The sequence below is a fragment of the Leucoraja erinacea genome, chromosome 24, assembly GCF_028641065.1.
Source record: "Leucoraja erinacea ecotype New England chromosome 24, Leri_hhj_1, whole genome shotgun sequence".
Classification (NCBI taxonomy): Eukaryota; Metazoa; Chordata; class Chondrichthyes; order Rajiformes; family Rajidae; genus Leucoraja; species Leucoraja erinaceus.
The window spans coordinates 1,418,866-1,433,477 of record NC_073400.1 but is presented as its reverse complement, the minus strand read 5'-3'; the positions used below and the strand labels follow the sequence as shown (position 1 = coordinate 1,433,477).

The 14,612-nt window shown below is 51.4% G+C and overlaps 1 protein-coding gene across 1 annotated transcript; it reads right to left on the bottom strand.

Moving 5' to 3' along the window:
* Positions 1 to 8,591: 8,591 nt before the first annotated feature.
* On the bottom strand, positions 8,592 to 13,614 carry prok1 (prokineticin 1). The gene is made up of 3 exons (XM_055655144.1): positions 12,931 to 13,614; positions 10,330 to 10,455; positions 8,592 to 8,708 (listed from the first exon to the last, which is right to left on the bottom strand). The coding sequence occupies exons 1-3, from the start codon at positions 12,997 to 12,999 to the stop codon at positions 8,592 to 8,594; spliced, it is 312 nt and encodes a 103-aa protein (XP_055511119.1). The 5' UTR covers positions 13,000 to 13,614.
* Positions 13,615 to 14,612: the final 998 nt, after the last annotated feature.

The window sequence follows — 14,612 nt, the reverse complement described above, 5'->3', positions numbered from 1 at the left end:
AGGGTTAGATTAATAATTCTGTCAGTTCAAACTTCTTGTCAAGAATAAAATTTGACTCTGGTAATTGTCTTTTTTAATGTGTTTTAAATCATTTCTTTTTAAATTGCTCACAAGCAGTGTTTGAGTTGATTTTGTAGTAACTAGAACCTACCCGACCCGACCCGACTCGCAGGGCAATTGACATTGCGGGGGACGTTTTTGTGTGTGATATAGGGTTAGATTCATAATTCTGTTAGTTCATAATTCTGTTAATTCTTGTTAAAGCATAAAATGTTTATAAACACACATACATGAATGTGATATAAATGTATATAATCATATAACACACACAATTATATTTTTTCTGATCCAATGATGAACTTTATTTCAGACTAGACAAGGGACATTAAATAAGAAACATTGTAAACCTCCCCGCAACTTCACACAAATTAGGCCTTATCCCACCCCTCAACTCTCCCCCCCCCCCCCCCCCCCCCCCCCCGGCACTCCCTCGCCTCCCCCACCCTACAATGTCTCCCCCCTCCTATGCCCCTCTCCCTGCTGCCCCGGGCCTCACACTCCCTCTCCCTGGGCCGCGCACCCCCTCTACCCGGGCCCCACACTACCTCTCCCCGCTGCCCCGGGCCGCGAACTCCCTCTCCCCGCTGCCCCGGGCCCCACACTACCTCTCCCCGCTGCGGAAACAAAGATCCGATCTTTGGCCGGAAGCAAGATGGCGGAGCAAGATGGCGGAACAAGATGGCGGGGCTCGTTGCTAAAATGAGTCCTATAATCACCCATGAATCTGCCCATGAGCGTACTACACGTTTGCGTGAGTGTAACCCATCTTGCTCTGCTCTAAGATCTTTGAAGGTAACAACAAAGCAAACAGAGACAGTAAGACTGGTTGGAAGGGGGAGGGATCGAGAGAGAGGGAAAGCAAGGGTTACTTGAAGTTAGAGAAGTCAATGTTCAATGTTCAATGAGTCAATCCTCCTACGCAGATCTGAAGAAGGGTCTCGACCCGAAACGTCACCCATTCCTTCTCTCCAGAGATGCTGCCTGTCCCGCTGAGTTACTCCAGCATTTTGTGTCTATCTTAGGTTTTTAAACCAGCATCTGCAGTTCCTTCCTGCACATTTCCTCTTGTGCATTGCACTCCGGAAGTGGCGGCGCTGCCCTGCAGTCCGTTTGTCTTTTCTTTTTTCTTGTTCTTTTCTTCTGGTGTTTTAGTTTATTTTCAGTTTATTTTTATAGTGTATGTGTGTGGGGGGGGGGAGAAACTTGTTTTTAGTCTCATCCTTCGGGGAGGAAGCCACCTTTTCTTGTCGTATCCCCCGTCTCCGTCTGCGCTGAGATCTAATGGCGGAACTGGCGGCCTCCAACTGGGACCGACCTCGAGGCTCTGGAGGCAGAGCCAGGACTTACTTACCAACAAGAGGCTGGCCGACTTCGGGGCTGTGGTGGCATTGCGGCGGCGACGGCGGCCCGACTTCGGATCCTCGGAAGCTCGGCCGCGGGCCCAGTGGACGACATCGTCGGGATCTCGCAGGTCCCAGGTTAGTGACCTGTTCTCCGGAGCTCCCGCAACAACTGCTGCGTCCGCTGGACTGGAGGGCGGCAGCTTCGACCACCCCGGGCCGTGGAATTTGAACCGGCCCGTTCGTGGAGCTCGGATTCAGCAGCGGGACTGACATTACTTACCATCACCCGGTGGGGTCCCAACATCGGAAGCCTGGATTGCCTCAGCGCAGAGGGAGAACAAGGAGGGAAGAGACAAGGACTTAAGATTTTTGCCTTCCATCACAGTGAGGAGGTGCCTGGTAGACTCACTGTGGTGGATGTTAAATCTGTGTTTATTGTGTGTTTTGTTATTTTATTCTATGTTATGACTGCAAGGCAAAACGAAATTTCGTTCAGACTGAAAAGTCTGAATGACAATAAAGGAATACCATACAATATAATACAATATATCAGTATCAATCCGTGGTCGAAGTAAATACAGTAAATTCCCTTTATCTTGTACCTGGACACTGTGGACGGCTTGGTTGTAATCATGTACAGTCTTTCCACTGGCTGGATAGCAACAACAAAAGCTTTTTACTGTACCTTGGTACTGGTGACACTACTGAGCAAAAATAAACAAAATGATCTAATTTCCTCCACAGATGCTCCCTGAACTGCTGAGTTCCTCCAGCACTTTATGTTTTGCGCAAGATTCAAGCATCTGCAGTTCCTCTGCCTTTCATCCATTGGATTGGATGGAAATAGCAACCTAGACCCTGATGCAAGGGTCAGGGATGTCACTGAACGGCTGCAGAACATTCTGGAGGGGGAGGGTGAACGGCCAGTTGTCGTGGTGCATATTGGCACCAACAATATAGGTAAAAAACGGGATGAGGTCCTACAAGGTGATTTTAGGGAGCTAGAAGATAAACTTAAAAGTAGGACCTCAAAGGTAATAATCTCTGGATTACTACCAGTGCCACGTGCTAGTCAGAGTAGAAATAGGAGGATATTGCAGATGAATACGTGGCTTGAAAAATGGTGCAAGGGGGAGGGATTCAAATTTCTAGGGCATTGGAACCAGTTCTGGGGGAGGTGGGACCAGTACAAACAGGACAGTCTGCACCTGGGCTGGAATGGAACCAATGTCCCTGGGGGAGTGATTTAAGCTAATATGGCAGGGGGATGGGTGCATGAGCAGAGAGACAGAGGGGTGTAAAATGAGGGTAGAACCAATAGGTAGCAAGGTGAAAAGTAAAAGTGGCAGGCAGACAAATCCAGGGCAAAAATCAAAAAGGGCCACTTTTCAACATAATTGTATAAGGGGTAAGAGTGTTGTAAAAACAAGCCTGAAGGCTTTGTGTCTCAATGTAAGGAGCATTCGTAATAAGGTGGATGAGTTGAATGTGCAGATAGCTATTAATGAATATGATATAGTTGGGATCACGGAGACATGGCTCCAGGGTGACCAAGGCTGGGAGCTGAACATCCAGGAATATTCAATATTCAGGTGGGATAGACAGAAAGGAAAAGGAGGTGGGGTAACATTGCTGGTTAGAGAGGAGATTAGCGCAATAGAAAGGAAGGACATTAGCTTGGAGGATGTGGAATCGATATGGGTAGAGCTGCGAAACACTAAGGGGCAGAAAACGCTGGTGGGTGTTGTGTACAGGCCACCTAACAGTAGTAGTGGAGTTGGGGATGGCATCAAACAGGAAATTAGAAATGCGTGCAACATAGGTAAAACAGGTATAATGGGTGACTTCAATCTACATATAGATTGGGTGAATCAAACTGGCAAGGGTGCTGAGGGAGAGGATTTCTTGGAATGTATGCGGGATAGTTTTCTAAACCAACATGTAGTGGAACCAACGAGAGAGCAGGCTATTTTAGACTGGGTATTGAGTAATGAGGAAGGGTTAGTTAGCAGTCTTGTTGTGCGTGGCCCCTTGGGCAAGAGTGACCATAATATGGTTGAGTTCTTCATTAGGGTGGAGAGTGACATTGTTAATTCAGAAACAAGGGTTCTGAAATTAAAGAAAGGTAACTTTGAGGATATGAAACGTGAATTGGCCAAGATTGACTGGCAATTGATTCTTAATGGGTTGACGGTGAATATACAATGGAAGGCATTTAAAGACTGCATGGATGAACTACATCAATTGTTCATCCCAGTTTGGCAAAAGAATAAATCAGGGAGGGTAGTGCATCTGTGGATAACAAGGGAAATCAGGGATAGTATCAAAAACAAAAGATGAAGCATACATATTAGCCAGAGAAAGCAGCCTACAAGTGGACTGGGAGAAATTCAGAGTCCAGCAGAGGAGGACAAAAGGCTTAATTATGAAAGGGAAAATAGATTATGAAAGAAAACTGGCAGGGAACATAAAAACTGACTGCAAAAGTTTTTAGAGATATGTGAAGAGAAAAAGATTAGTTAAAACTAATGTAGGTCCCTTATAGTCAGAAACAGGTGAATTGATCATGGGGAACAAGGACATGGCAGACCAATTGAATAACTACTTTGGTTCTGTCTTCACAAAGGAAGACATAAATAATCTGCTGGAAATAGCAGGGGACCGGGCGTCAAATGAAATGGAGCAACTGAGTGAAATCCAGGTTAGCCGGGATGTGGCGTTGGGTAAATTGAATGGATTAAAGGCCGATAAATCCCCAGGGCCAGATAGGTTGCACCCCAGAGTACTTAAGGAAGTAGCCCCAGAGATAGTGGAGGCATTAGTGGTAATATTTCTAAACTCTTTAGATTCTGGAATAGTGCCTGAGGCTTGGAGGGTAGCTAATGTAATCCCACTTTTTAAAAAGGGAGGGAGAGAGAAAACGAGGAATTACAGACCAGTTAGTCTAACATCGGTAGTGGGGAAACTGCTAGTTATTAAAGATGGGATAGCAGCACATTTGGAAAGTGGTGAAATCATTGGACAAAGTCAGCATGGATTTATGAAAGGTAAATCATGTCTGACGAATCTTATAGAATTTTTCGAGGATGTAACTAGTAGAGTGGATAAGGGAGAAGCCAGTGGATGTGTTATATCTGGACTTTCAGAAGGCTTTCGACAAGGTCCCACATAAGAGATTAATATGCAAACTTAAAACACACGGTATTGGGGGTTCAGTATTAATGTGGATAGAGAACTGGTGGCAGACAGGAAGCAAAGAGTAGGAGTAAACGGGTCCTTTTCACAATAGCAGGCAGTGACTAGTAAGGTACCGCAAGGCTCAGTGCTGGGACCCCAGCTATTTACAATATATATTAATGATCTGGATGAGGGAATTGAATGTGACATCTCCAAGTTTGCGGATGATACAAAGCTGGGGGGCAGTGTTAGCTGTGAGGAAGATGCTAGGAGGCTGCAAGGTGACTTGGATAGGTTGGGTGAGTGGGCAAATGCATGGCAGATGCAGTATAATGCGGATAAATGTGAGGTTATCCACTTTGGTGGCAAAAACAGGAAAGTAGACTATTATCCGAATGGTGGCCGATTAGGAAAAGGGGAAAATGCAACGAGACCTGGGTGTCATGGTACACCAGTCATTAAAAGTAGAAGTTTAGAAGAGTTTGAAAAAATGACATGTTGAAGACCTCCTTCGACTATATAGACCGGTTGAAGACTATGTTGAAGACTTGCTACGTCTAGCTACGACTAACTTCAGGAAAATTGTACACCGAATAGTGGAGAGTGAAGGCGACCTTCGACCTCCCTTCGACTATGATGAAGACTATCTACGACTACCTTCAACTACCTTCGACTACCCTCGATTACCTATGACTAACATGCCGACCTACTACGAACTACTATGACTAAACCTACGAGTAAAAAAAGTATTGATTTTTTCCATGGCGACCTTTTTTTACTCGCGGGCATTTTTTAACATTTTGAAAAAAACGCAGCGACCTAGCTGAGGCCCCCGAGTAAGCGGAGACCACTCTCGAGCATGAAGGAGAGTTACGAATACCTCCTACGACATCGTGTCGACCATGCTGCGAGTATGAATCAAGGGCAAACTCGCCAGAACTCGCGGATTAGGTTGCCCAAGTGGGACAGGCCCTTAAGTGCGGGCCTGACCTCCCATCTCATTGGAGATCCTCGGACTATCTTTAATCAAACTTGACTGGTCATTATCTTGCACTAATGGTTATTCCCTTTATCCTGTATCTGTACACAGTGGAAGACTTGATTGTAATCATGTATAGTCTTTCCACTGGCTGGATAGCATGCAAGAATAAGTTTTTGACTGTTCCTCAGTACACGTGACAATAAACTAAACTAAACTCTAGTTTTACGGACCATTTTATAATGGATTTCAGTTACAGTGGGCGGACCAGACTGCTGACACCACCCCCGGCCCACACAGCTTCCTCGACCGTGCCCCTGTGCCCGCCCGCCCGCCCGCCCGCCACCAATGCCTGCATTGCTGCATTGAGATCCTGGAGCTTTGGAACTTCTTGGACCTTGATGCTTTGGAACCGACTTAGCTCAGTGGGTACAGCATCAGACCTTTCATCACAGGGTCCACGGTTTGAGTCCCTGTTCAGGCGATGGATGCCTTTCCAGGACTTAAGACCAATTTTCTTCCCATTACAGGAATCATAAACAACTGGCAATAGTGCAGCACAATGGTGCAGCGGTAGAGTTGCTGCCTTATTCCTCCACAGACCCAGGTTCGATCCTGACAATGGGTGCGTGTCTGTACATTCTGTATGTTCTCCCTGTGACTGCGTGGGTTTTCTCCGGGTGCTCCGGTTTCCTCCCACATCCCAAAGATGTGTGGGTTTGTAGGTTGATTGGCTTCAGTACAAATGGTAAATTGTCCCTAGTATGTTGGATAGTGCTAGTATACTGGGTGATCACTGGTCGGCACTGATTCGGTGGGCCGAAGGGCCTGTTAGAACGCTGTATCTCTAAAGTCTAAAAACTAAAGTCTCAAAGCTTAGGGCAGGTAAGGCTTTACTTTAATGTTTTACCTGAAGAAAGGCACCCCTCTGGTTCCAGGGGAAGTGTTGTACAATGGTGCCTCCCCACCCCCTACCCCAGCGGGAGTGTGAATGTGAACTCACACGCCACTGCCGACCCCCCCCCCCCCCCCACCACCCCCCACCCCCCCCCAATGAGAGACAAGGCAGAGGAACCACGACGAGGCGCTGTGTTTAAATGTTGCATTTTATTCCGTTTATCCAGATTCCCAGTTTGATAAGTTCCTGAATTCATGTGACTGTTGTCTGTTGGTGTATAATCAGACTGGGAGAGTTCTGGGGTGATGGGGTGGGGCAGGGTAAGGTGGGACAGGATGGGGCGGGTGGGGGGTGGGGTGGGGTGGGGTGGGGTGGGGTGGGGTGGGGTGGTGGGGAGGGATGGGGGGGATGGGACAGGGTGGGGTGGGGTGGGGTGGGGTGGGGTGGGGTGGGGTGGGGTGGGGTGGGGTGGGACAGGGTGGGGGGTGGGACAGGGTGGGGAGGGGGGTGGGGAGGTGTGGGGGGGTGGGGTGGGGTGGGGAGGGGTGGGGTGGGACAGGGTGGGGTGGGGTGGGACAGGGTGGGGTGGGACAGGGTGGGGTGGGGTGGGGAGGGGTGGGGTGGGGGGTGGGGGGAGGGGTGGGGTGGGACAGGGTGGGGTGGGGGGTGGGACAGGGTGGTGGGGTGGGGACAGGGTGGGGTGGGGTGGGACAGGGTGGGGTGGGACAGGGTGGGGTGGGGTGGGGGGGTGGGGTGGGACAGGGTGGGGTGGGACAGGGGGGGGTGGGGGACAGGGTGGGGGGGGGGTGGGACAGGGTGGGGTGGGGTGGGGTGGGGAGGGGTGGGGTGGGGTGGGGGAGGGGTGGGGTGGGACAGGGTGGGGTGGGGGTGGGGTGGGGAGGGGTGGGGTGGGGACAGGGTGGGGTGGGGTGGGGGTGGGGTGGGGTGGGGTGGGGGGGGGGGTGATGGGGGGGGGGGGGGGGGGGGGGGGGGGGGGGGGGGGGGGGGGGGGGGGGGGGGGGGGGGGGGGGGGGGGGGGGGGGGGGGGGGGGGGGGGGGGGGGGGGGGGGGGGGTGGGGTGGGGGTGGGGTGGGGTGGTGGGGGTGGGGTGGGTGGGGGTGGGGTGGGACAGGGTGGGGTGGGGTGGGGGGGGGTGGGGTGGGGTGGGGTGGGTGGGGGTGGGGGGGGTGGGGTTGGTGTGGGTTGTGTGGGGTGGGGGGGGTGGGGTGGGGACAGGGTGGGGTAGGGTGGGGTGGGGGGGGTGGGGTGGGGGACAGGGTGGGGTAGGGTAGGGGTGGGGTGGGGGGGGGGGGTGGGGGGGGGTGGGGGGGGGGTGGGTGGTGGGGGGGGGGGGGGTGGGGGGGGGGGGATGGGTGCTGGCGGCGCGGGTGGCTGGGGTGGGGTGGGTGGGGTGGGGTGGGGTGGGGGGTGGGGTGGGGTGGGACAGGGTGGGTGGGGTAGGGTGGGGTTGGGTTGTGTTTGGGTGAGGGGGGGGTGGGGTGGGGTGGGGTGGGACAGGGTGGGGTGGGGTGGGGTGGGACAGGGTGGGGTGGGGTGGGGGGGGGTGGGGTGGGGTGGGGAGTGTGGGGGGGGGGGTGGGGGGGAGGGGGTGGGGTGGAGGGGAGGGGCGGGGCGGGGGGGGGGGGGGGGTGGGGGGGGTGGGGGGGGGTGGGGGGGGGTGGGGTGGGGTGGGGGGGGGTGGTGGTTGTGGGGTGGGGATAGGACGGCTGGGAGGAGACTGCAGGTGGGGGCGGTGATGTATGGGGTGGGATGGTGCGATGAGGACAGTGATGGGGTGGGGCGGGTTGAGATGGGATGAGTAATGGGACGGGGTTGGGTTGGGATGGGATGAGGGTGGGCCGGTGAGAGGCATCTCCGCACTGTCTCGGCCCCACATTACAGCCGGGGTGAGGCAGTCCCTGGGGTCACGGCTCCTCGCCACCTAGAGCAAATGGCCCGAGCTCCCTGGCCCATGGGTTGACCCAGGCCCAGGGCAGTGTACAGGGAGAGGGGTACAGGGCCGGGGTAGACACCATGACCTCTCCCCAGGGAAACCCATCACACTCCCGGACTCCCCGTGAGGAGCGACACCCTCGCCCCCTCCACCATCGCCCCCAGGCCCCGGGCAGGGGGTTCACTGCAGCTGTTTGAGGTGGGGGGTGCATCGGAAGCTGGAGTCGGGGAACCGGCCACAGGACAGGTGGGGCAGGCACGGACAGGTGTGGTGCTGCCGCTTCCCCCAGAATGGCACCTGCAGGCGGGCAGGAGGGGGAGGGGGGGGGGGGGGGGGGGGGGGGGTGGGGGGGGGGGGGGGGGGTGGTGGTGGGGGTGGGGGAGAGGAGTGCGGAGGGGGGTGGGGGGAGGGGGGGGGGGGGGAGAGGGGGGGGGGAGAGTGAAGGGAAGAGAGGGGTGTGGAGAGGGGGGGAAGAGATAGGGTGAGGGATGGGGGGGGAGAAGGGAGTGGGAGAGAGAGGTAGAGTCATCACAATCAGATCAGGACTGACCCCAACACAAGCCCAGCCCCCTGGGATTGACCCCTGACCCCAACACAAACCCAACCCTCAGCCCAGGTCTAGACCCTGGGAATGACCCCTGACCCCAGTACTGATCTAGACCCTGACATTGACCCTGCTCTAGGACTGACCTCTGACCCCAGCATGAACACTGACCCCTGACCCCGGTACTGATCTTGACCCTGTCAGATGCTCATAAACTGAAGAGAGGTAAAGACAGGGTGGACAGTAAGAACCTTTTCCCAGGGTGGAAATGTCAAAGACTAGAGGGCAGAACTTTAAGGTGAGAGGGGCAAAGTTGAAGGGAGATGTGCGGGACAGGTTTTTTTTACACAGAGGGTGGTGGGAGCCTGGAACTCGCTGCCAGGGGTGGTGGTGGAGGCAGACATGATAGTGGTGTTTAAGAGGCTTTTGGAAAAGCACATGGATATGCTGGGAATGGAGGGATATGGGTCAGGTGTAGGCAGACAAGAGTTGGTCTTGGTATCATGACCAGCACAAACAATGTGGGCCGAATGGCCTGCTCCTATGCTGTAGTATTCTATGTTCATATTCTATGGTATGTTCTATGATCTATATTCATGTTCTATATTCTGGTGTCATCTTTAATCGGGCATTACTGGACATTATCTCACTGAATGTTATTCGTTTTTCATGTTGCACTGGGGACAGATCAAATGTAATTATGTATTGTCTTTCTGCTTTCTGGATAGCATGCAACTAAAGCTGTTCACTGTACCTCGGTACACGTGACAATAAACTAAACTTTGCTAAACTAAACTAAAGTAAACTATTAAACCACAGGACACTGGCCCTCTGAAAACAAAAGTGTGTTGGAGGAGCCCAGCGGGTCAGGCAGCGTCTGTGGAGAGAATGGACATGTGACATTTGGCACGTTGCAAACATTCTTCAGACTGATTTCTCTCTACATTGCCTCCACAGATGCTGCCTGAGTTTCTCCAGGACTTTGAGATCCATCCTGAATCTCCCTTCATTCCACTTAAACCCATGCCCTCTTGCTTTAGAATCCTCTTCCTTGGGTTAACTTGTGTTCACTTTATTCATGCCCCGAGATCTGGTGCCTCTCAATAAGGTCACTCCTTGGTCTCCTATGCTGGAAAGAAAAATATTCTCCCTTCCCCTCCCTTCTCACTCCACCCTCTCCTACTCCCCTTACTCCTCCTCCCTTTCCCTTTACCTCCCCTCCTCTCTCCCCCCTCCACTCTTCCCCCTCCCTCACCTGCCTTTCCCTCTTCTCCCTCCCCTTCCTGCCCTCCCCTTCACTCCCCCCTGCCCTCCCATCGTCGGTGGGCATGTATGTGTGTCGCAGGCACGCTGAGCTGGGTGTGGGGTGCCCACCTTGTGACTGTGGGGGTGACAGGGGTCTCCAGCACCACCCTGGGGGGAGCACATTCGCAGCCCACGCATCCACAGACTGACGGCACAGCATGAAGCAGACCCACAGTGCATGTCCCGCAAACAGGGCTGGGGGAGACACAGACCATCACTGGGGAGAGACACAAGGCTGGGGGAGAGACACAGGGTGGGGCGGGGACGGGGGGCGGGGGGGGCGGAGGCCATCATTGGGGAGAGGCAAACAGGCCTGCACTCCACCCCATAGCTTGCCTTTATTTGTAGAGGCAGCAGAAGAGATGTACTGGGAAACTGCCGGGTTTGGAGGGGAGTAGCTCCAGGGAGGGGGGGGGGGAGATGTGGATTGATTTCTCCGGTGTTTTTGTTGCTGGTGGGGAAACCTGATAGATGATATTAAATGATCAGAGGTGTCGATAGGGCTGACAGTCAGAACCTTATTCCTGGGTGGAAATGTCAAGGGGGCATACATAGCTCTAAGGTGAGAGGGGGGAAGTTGAAAGGAGTTGTGTGAGGTAAGGTTTTATACAGAGAGCGGTGGAACTTATTGCCAGAGGTGGTGGTGGAGGCAAACGCAATATTAAATAGACTTTTACGTAGACACATGAAAATGCAGGGAATGGAGGGATAGGATCACATGTAGGCAGAGGAGATTAACTTGGCATCATGTTCGGCATCGACATTGTGGGCCGAGTGGCCTGCTCCTGTTCTGTTCTATGTTATATGTATGTTAATACACATAGGGGTTATCAATGCTAACACATAGTTGAAATTCTGCCTCTTACACGATTATTCTCAATGCCTTCCGAAACCGACTATAGAACCAATAATGGTGTGGGTGGGGGCTCATTGAAACTCACTGAATAGTGAAAGGCCTGGATAGAGGGGATGTGTAGAGGTGGAGAGAGTCTAGGACCACTGGTGGGAGAGTCTAGGACCAGAGGACATGGCCTCAGAATTAAAAGATGTACCTTTAGAAAGGAGATGAGGAGGATTTTTGTTAGCCAGAAGGTGGCTGTCATTGGCACAGACGGCTGTGGAGGCCATCATTGGGTATTTTTAAGGTGGAGATTGACATATTTTGATTAGTACGGGTGTCAGGGGTTACGGCAAGAAGGTGAGAGAATGAGGTTGAGAGGGAAAGGTGGATCAGCCATGACTGAATGGGTTGAATGGCATACTTATGCCCCTAGAACATATGAACAAAATACATCAAGAAAATATTATAGAAACAACACATTTAGATACATATCAATGAACATTCTGCCCATACATAGAGACATAGTCATGTGCACACTGCATTCACATCTACACACAGCAGTGTACACAGATGCATGCATTGACACATAGATGCACACGCGCGCACACAGGTACATACACACATACACATACAGACACACACAGGTACACAGCCACATCAACGCAAACATGCATGCACACACACACACATGAAAACACATCATGTACACATAACCCACACATACATAGACCTTATCTGTGTTCATGTATTCTCCCAATCACACACATTCTCTGGTGTGTGTCCCATTTTCCCCCTCAATCAATAATTGTTTCCAGAAAGATGAAAGTATATCATCCTTACACAGAGAGCCAGATCCATTCCGGAACTTTGTCCAGCATTATCCGCTACCTTGTCCAGGGCTCTGCCCACAAAGAGATGGCCACCTAAGGCTTCCACAGCCATGATTCATCTCCATCCCACCAACTTCCTCAGCTCATCTTGGACTCTTGGCATTCTTGATGTCCCTTTTTTCTTAATCCTTCTCACATTTCTATAATATTTCCCCCCCCCAGGTTAATTCCTGTGTTGGTAACAATTGTTTCACCCTGACTTGTAACATTGCCACTGATGGTTTGCTGTGTGAACTGAAGGAGAGAGGGAGTGATGGTGAGTGGATTCAGGCTAACACTGGCCATGAAAAGCCACTCACGTTTCAGCGACCCCGGCATTATATGAAATCAAACAAATCATCGCTCCACAACAGCAGCATTCTGAAAAATTCATCTATATACCACCAATCTTCTGCAAGCAAATGTTACCTTACGGTTTGAAGAATTACAATTTTTCCGATCGTAAGCAGATTGCCAGCATTTGGGAGGAGGTTTGGATGAATGATTGTTACTGGTGGAGTCTGCCTTAATTTTATATCCTTGCAGTGGCCCTGTGAGACCTGTCAACATTACTATACTGCCATTTCAAGAGTATAGACTTAAATTCTTTGCAGTGCGTATATAAATAATCTCTTTGCACAAGTTCAAGGTGTAAGTGATTTCACAACTGCCGAGGTTAGGAAGCAGTACACAACTTTTTAAAGGTGTCTTTGTGCAGCTGAAACACTGTCTTGTATCTATAAAACGTCTTGTATCTGAGCTATTTACGATGATCGCTGTGTTCATTATTTAACAGAGTGAAATGATCCAGGGAAAACTAACAAATTGCACAATTATTTTGTTCTTAGAATTATTGAATTAATTGAAAGCAGTAATTTTCCTTCAATCCCAAATATACAAATAATGTAACCAGCTACTATGTATTCACTCTTCTGTTGTTGATAAACGATGCAGACTTACCCCAGTGATGACAATACTGTGGCTGCAACTTAGTACAAGCAGGAAAGTTAGGAGGAGAAGGATTTTCATATTGAATCCCACCGATGTGGCGAGCTCTGTCTGGGCAGTGTTGCGTGTGTCTCAGTCAATATGTAGAGCTGGCTTGTACCACACCTCGAAACCAAGCAGACATCTCCAGAAGTGTGCCCTCCCCCTTCAGTCCCTGCTCCTGAGATCAGCTAGCTGGAGCAACTACTGATGAACAATGTTCACCTCAGACCTTCTCTTTCTCCCTCTCTCTCATCCTCACTCTCTCTCTCTCTCACTTTCTCTGTCTCTCTTTCTCTGTCTCTCTCTCTCTATCTCTCTCTTTATCTCTCTCTCTCTGTCTCTCTCCCTCTGTCTCTCTCTCTCTCTCTCTCTGTCTCACTCTCTGTCTCTCTGTCTCTCTCTGTCCCACTCTCTTTGTTCCACTCTCTCTCTATCTCTCTCTCTCTGCGTCTCTGTCTCTCTCTGCCTCTCTGTCTCTCGCTGTCTCTCTCTCTCTGCCTCTGTCTCTCTCTCTGTCTGTCTCTCTCTGTCTATCTCTCTCTCTCTGTCCCTCTCTCTCTTTGTCCCACTCTATCTCTCTATCTCACCCTCTATCTATGTCTCTCTCTCTTTCTCTCTCATCATTTCATTTTCCTTCTGCCTATTAACCTCTTTCATTTATTTTCTCTCTCTCTCTCTCTCTCTCTCTCTCTCTCTCTCTACTTCATCTCTGCGTCGAGGTAGCACAGTGGCGCACCTGGTAGAATTGTTACCTCACTGCACCAGAGATCAGATTTCGATCCTAACCTTGGCTGCTGACTGTGTGGAGTTTGCATGTTTTCCCTGTGACCGCGTGGGTTTCCTCCGGGTGGTCCGGGTCCTTCCCACATCCCAAACACCTGTGGGTCTCTAGGATGGAAAGAAACTCAACAGTCCAGAAACATATGTCTCCTGTAAAATCTGGTCAAGAACTGGGTTCCTTCCATCACCAGATTGATCTTAAAACATGTCTGGGACACGGCAAGATGAATGCACCAACGAACCAGACAACAGCAAGAGATCAACAAACTCAAATACAAAGGGCAACAGTGAGCATAAATTATGCAGGAACATAATAATCTGCAGGAAAATACTTACAGAGAAGGGGGAGATTAATGTTACAGGGAAAAGTAGCAAAACAGAGAAACTGTTACAATACAATACGGTTTTATTCGTTACATTGCACATAAAGTGCAAGTGAAATGAATTTATCAGCAGCGTACAATGATAAAGAACACACAAACGCAATAAACATTTAACACAAACATCCACCACAACTTCCATCACTGTGGTGGAGGGCACAACATTTGGCCGGTCCTCCTCCATTTTCCCCTGTGGTTGGGACCTCAACCATCCGCAGCCATCGCTGCGAGCGTCCAGATGTACAGACAAGGTAAGTCCAGGAAAGTCCTGAATCGGTGCCTCCCCACCGGAGACCGCGGCTTCAGGATGGTGTAGGCCGCAGGCCGGCGGTCGAGATTTAAAGTCCCCGCCGCGCATCAGCCAGAAGCACCGCAGACCGCAGGGCCGGCGGTCGAAGCTCCCCTCCAGGGGTGATGGTAAGTCCACGCCGGGCCCGCAGTAGAAGTTGGCCGCGGGCCGGCATTCGGAGTTTCTTCTTCCCCCGGGTCCCC